Source organism: Cebus imitator, unplaced genomic scaffold (assembly GCF_001604975.1).
Source record: "Cebus imitator isolate Cc_AM_T3 unplaced genomic scaffold, Cebus_imitator-1.0 Scaffold338, whole genome shotgun sequence".
NCBI lineage: Eukaryota > Metazoa > Chordata > Mammalia > Primates > Cebidae > Cebus > Cebus imitator.
Window position 1 is genome coordinate 2,333,172 of NW_016107653.1, and position 5,058 is coordinate 2,338,229.

General features: G+C 62.1%; 1 gene segment (V, D, J or C); it reads right to left on the reverse strand.

The window, feature by feature from the left end:
• Window positions 1-1,918, reverse strand: part of LOC108287138 — a 12,983-nt gene extending 11,065 nt beyond the window's left edge. Inside the window, 2 exon segments of the C gene segment in view lie at window positions 231-361; window positions 1,883-1,918. Coding sequence covers window positions 231-361; window positions 1,883-1,918 — 167 coding nt within the window.
• Between the last annotated feature and the right edge of the window lie 3,140 nt (window positions 1,919-5,058).

Here is a 5,058-nt window from a genome sequence, read left to right on the forward strand (position 1 = left end):
GATGCTCTCCCCTGCTCCCCTGAGCTCCAGGAGCTGCCCCCTGCTCATCTTGCCTCCTGCCTGCCCCTGCTCAACTTCAGATGCTCTCCCCTGCTCCCCTGAGCTCCAGGAGCTGCCTCCTGCTCATCCTGCCTCCCGCTGGCCCTGCTCACCCTCAGATGCTCTCCCCTGCTCCTCTGAGCTCCAGGAGCTGCCCCCTGCTTGTCCTGCCTCCCACTGCTTGTGCTCACCTGCAGCTGCTCTGCCCCGGGCTCCTGAGCTCCAGGAGCTGCCCCAGCTGGTCCTGCCTCCCGCTGGCCCTGCTCACCCTCAGATGCTCTCCCCTGCTCCCCTGAGCTCCAGGAGCTGCCCCCAGCTTGTCCTGCCTCCCACAGGTCCCTGCTCACCCTCAGAGGCTCTCCCCTGCTCTCCTGAGCTCCAGGAGCTGCCCCCAGCGGTTCCGGCCTCCTGCCTGTCCCTGCTCACCTTCAGATGCTCTGCCCTGCTCCCCTGAGCTCCAGGAGCTGTCCCCTGCTCATCCTGCCTCTTGCTGGCCCCTGCTCACCTTCAAATGCCCTGTCCTGCTCCCCTGAGCTCCAGGAGCTGTCCCCTGCTCATCCTGCCTCTTGCTGGCTCCTGCTCACCATCAGATGCCCTGCCCTGCTCCCCTGATCTCTAGGAGCTGCCCCCTGCTCATCCTGCCTCTTGCTGGCCCCTGCTCACCCTCAGATGCTCTCCCCTGCTACCCTGAGCTCCAGGAGCTGCTCCCAGCTGGTCCTGCCTCCCACTGGCCCTGCTCACCCTCAGATGCTCTCCCCTGCCCCCCTGAGCTCCAGGAGCTGCCCCCAGCTGGTCCTGCCTCCTGCCTGGCCCTGCTCACCCTCAGAGGCTCTTCCCTGCTCCCCTGAGCTCCAGGAGCTGCCCCCTGCTCATCCTGCCTCTTGCTGGCCCCTGCTCACCCTCAGATGCTCTCCCCTGCTACCCTGAGCTCCAGGAGCTGCCATCTGTTCATCCTGCCTCCCGCTGGCCCTGTTCACCCTCAGATGCTCTTCCCTGCTCCCCTGAGCTCCAGGAGCTGCCCCCTGCGCATCCTGCCTCCTGCTGGCCCCTGCTCACCTTTAGATGCTCTGCCCTGCTCCCGTGAGCCCTAGGAGCTGCTCCCTGCTCACCTGTGACTGCTGTGCCCTGAGCTCCAGTGCCTGCCCCGGGTTTGTCCTGCTTCCCACCAGCCCCTGCTCACCTTCAGATCCTCTCCCCTTGTCCCCTGAGCTCCAGGAGCTGCCCCCTGCTCCTCCTGCCTCCCACCGACCCTGCTCACCTGCAGCTTCTCTGCTTTGGTCCCTGAGCTCCAGGGGCTGCCCCCTGCTCATTCTGCCCTCCCTCAATGACTTAGGCAGCTGTTGCCCTTCTGCCTATCCTGGCACCCCCTGTCCAGGTTTGGGCTCTTTTTCTGGCCTCCTTTTCTTTTGCAGCACTTGGCTTGCTCCCTGTGCTGTGAAGCACCCCCAGTGCCCAGCCATCTCTCCCCAACAGAGCCGCTTGCCCCTGCCCATGTGCCCCTCCTGGAGGAGCTCCTGGACCCTCCTGTCCCTGCACTGGTCATGCTCTCAAAGCCTCTCCTGAACCTCTGCTCCCCAGTGGCTTCTGCTCTGTGGGGTCAACTCCCTGAATCCACGGAGCCTCAGTCCCTTCCCTTGTCCTGTCCTGTGCCCCGGGCCCTTCTGGGCCTCCCTGTGCTTGTCCCTCCTCCCACTCGTGCGCTTAGCACTGCTCTCCCTCCTCTCCGCTGCTGACCACAGCCCTGCTCCCCGCCAGCTGGCACCCCAGCCCCTGTCCCTCCCCTGTCCCTGCCTCTGCCCCGGGCTCATTGGCTCCCACCCTCCCTGCCCTGCTCCGGGCTCACCTGCTGTTCTTGGTCTTGGTAAGAGGAGGGCCCCATGGCCACCACTGCTGACCCTGTCCTGGGCTCGGGTGATGCTGAGGCCTGGACAAGCCCCTCTGTTCACCTGGGGCCTCTCCTCCTCCCTCCTTCTGCTGCCTCCTCAGCCCAGGTTGGTCCTACACATCCTGGCATCACCCCACGGCCGGCTCTGCCACATCCCATCATGATTCTCGTGGTCCCAGCCTGGTCGTCCTGGAGACCTCAGTCAGCCTCTGGTGCCCTGTTGGCTGGGAAGCCCCTGCCCACAGGCCCCGTCATCTCGCAGTGGGTGGGCATTGGTGCCTGAAGGCTGCCCCCCTCCCCTGTCCTGGCTCCGCCTGGGCCTTGGCACTGTGTCTCCCCAGCCTCTTGTAACATGTTCAGCAGCTCAGGTCCAGGAGCGCCCACGGCAGCCCCCAGGCTCTGTCCTTCTCCTCCCCAGCCTGTGCCTCTGCCCTGCACCGACCCCACTCCCCGAGGTGGGGTCCCTGCCCTTCCTTCTCTGGCCCGGCGCCCGTGGGCAACCCTGCCCCCGCTATCAGCCACTATTTCTCTTCCTAGGAAATCACAGCTCAGGGCCCAGGTCCCCAGAGGTGTGAACTCCACCCCTGCACCCGGCAGAGACTAAGAACAGGATTGAAACTGGCAGCACAGCTCACTTCCTGAAGTTCCCTTTTCTTCTAGTGGTTTCTGTGTTGGAGGGCGAGGGGGAGTCGGGGCACAGCCGAGGCTGCCTCACGGGTGTGTGGGGGTGGGGGTGGTGTGTGCCCATACTCAGGGGAGAAGGTGGGGAGCCTGGGGCCTTGTGCGCTGTCCTTTTCTCTGTCTCTGAGTCCCTGGGGCCGGACTGAGACTGGCAGCGATTATGCCCACTTCGCCCAGGGACTCTCAATACCTGGGCTTCTCACCTGAGCTTTCTGGCCTCCACGGGGCCCTGGCGGCTCCAGCTGCCTCTCACTCCTGGTGCAGGGAGGGGGTGTGAGCCCAGCTCATTGAGCAGCTGGCAAGGGCGAGCTGGGAGGGAGAAGGGAAGGCATTCCAGGGCTCAGGGCTCAGCTCACAGGCAGGGGCAGGTCTGGCTGCAGGGGGAGCATGTGCTGGAGACCAGGAGGGTCCCAGGGCTGGCCCGAGTGGACCCTGGCCAGGAAGGCCACTGAGGCTGGCACTCCAGAAGGAACAAGATGGGCTGCCAGGAGCCAGGGCCACCAGCTCTGCTCCTGGGGCCGGGGGAACGTGGGCAGGTGGATGAACACACTGAAGCTGAGTGGAGGTGGCACAGGGCAGTGCACCAGCAGAGGGGAGCTCAAGGGGCCCACTCAGGGCCTGGGCAGAGCCTGCCAGAGCCTGGGGTGTGGGTGAGGGGAAGAGGTGGGGGCAGGGCCCTGGGGCTGAGTGGAGAGGATGGCCTGACTGGGGGCAAGGCACCTGGCTTCCTCAGAGGTCAGGGGCACACCCGACCTGCAGTGGGACTGCAGGGCCACTGGGCCAGCAGCAGAGAGAAACGGGGCCTCCCTGGGGCCTGAGGTTGCTGGCACCATGTAGGGCAGGGAGGGCAAGTGCAGGTGTGAGGCTCCTACCTGTGCTGGGGGAGTCTGGACTGAGCTCAGCAGGGGCCTTGCCAGGGGAAGCTCTGGACAGAGGCGGAGCTGGGCAGGGACCGATGTGGAGGTGGGCGGCAGCAGGGGACGGGATGAGGCCAGAGGGACTAGGCGGACCACAAGACCAGGGAGGTGTCGTACAGGAAGTGTCCAGAACGGACACCTGTGAGGGGAAATCATGTCCCTCCCACTAAATGTGCTCTCCCCAAGGACATGGCCCGACCTTGGGTCCCTGCTGGATCCCTGAGCTGGCAGCAGCCCTGCCCTCAGAGAGAATGTCCAGGAGACAGGTGGAGGTCCACCTGTGGGTCCCGGGGGAAACCCATCCTCCAGCCGTGGGCTCCGCGTCGGCTCCCAGCCTCCGGCTCCGGCTCCGCCTTGGTTACATGGAGCTCTTCACAGGCTCTGCCTCCCAGCCTGGGGAAGGACAGAGTAAGGGGCCCCGCACTGCCCAGGGCACACCCAGGGGGCTGGGGAGACTGCACCGGGCTGGGGCAGGGAGGCCTCCTATAGGCCGTGGGGCTGGCAGCTCAGGACAACGCCCGCATCCGTTAGCTAAGGCCCTGGCAACACAGCAACCCGGACTGCGGGGCTTCAACAACAGAAGTGTATTCTGTCCTGGCTCTGGAGGCCGGCAGCTGGGATGGAGGCCTCAGCGGGGCAGGCTTCTCTGTGTCACGGGAGACTGTCCCGGCTCTCTCCTGGCTGCTGGGGCTTTGCCACCATCTCTGCTGCTCTTGGCTTGTGGGAGCAGCACTGTCTTCACAGGGCGTTCCCCCATGTGCTGTCTGTGCCCCAATTCCCTCTTTGGATGAGGACGGCATCATATCGGATCAGAGGCTTGCCCTACTCCAGGGTGACCTCATCTGAACTTGATGACATCTGCAAAGACTGTTTCCAAACAGGGTCACATTCTGAGGTCCTGGGAGTTCAGACTTCAACACACGAATTTACAGGGGACATATTTTAACTCAGTTTGCCCTCCGGTCCCCCATAATCATGTGCGTCCCACACACACAGTTCCTGTGTCCCATGCTAACGTCTCCAAGATGGCTAACCCATTCCAGCACCAACTCTTAGTCCAAAGTCTCATCTGAATGCCACCTGCATCCAGTGTGGGCGAAACCCAGGGTGAGATTCATTCTGGGATGAAATTCCTCTCCATCTGTGGCCCTTTGAAACTGCACAAGAAATTCTCTGCTTCCAAAGTGCAGTGGTGGGACAGGCATAGGACAGACATTCCCATTCCAAAAAGGATACATCAGAAGGGAGAGGGGAGCCCAAGCAAGCCCAGAACCCAGCAGGGAAAACTGCATTAGATTTTTTTTTGGAAGAAAACAATATCTATACTTTTATTTTACCTGCTTAAAAACATTTTCATTATTGTTTTTAGTTGACACATGATAATGGTATGTATTTTGGGGTACATTGTGATATTTGGATACTTATACACAATGTGTGATGATCAAATCAGGGTAATTAGCATACCCATCACCTCAAACATGTATCACTCTTCCAGCCATATGAAAATATATAATAAATTGTTGTTTGTTATATCCT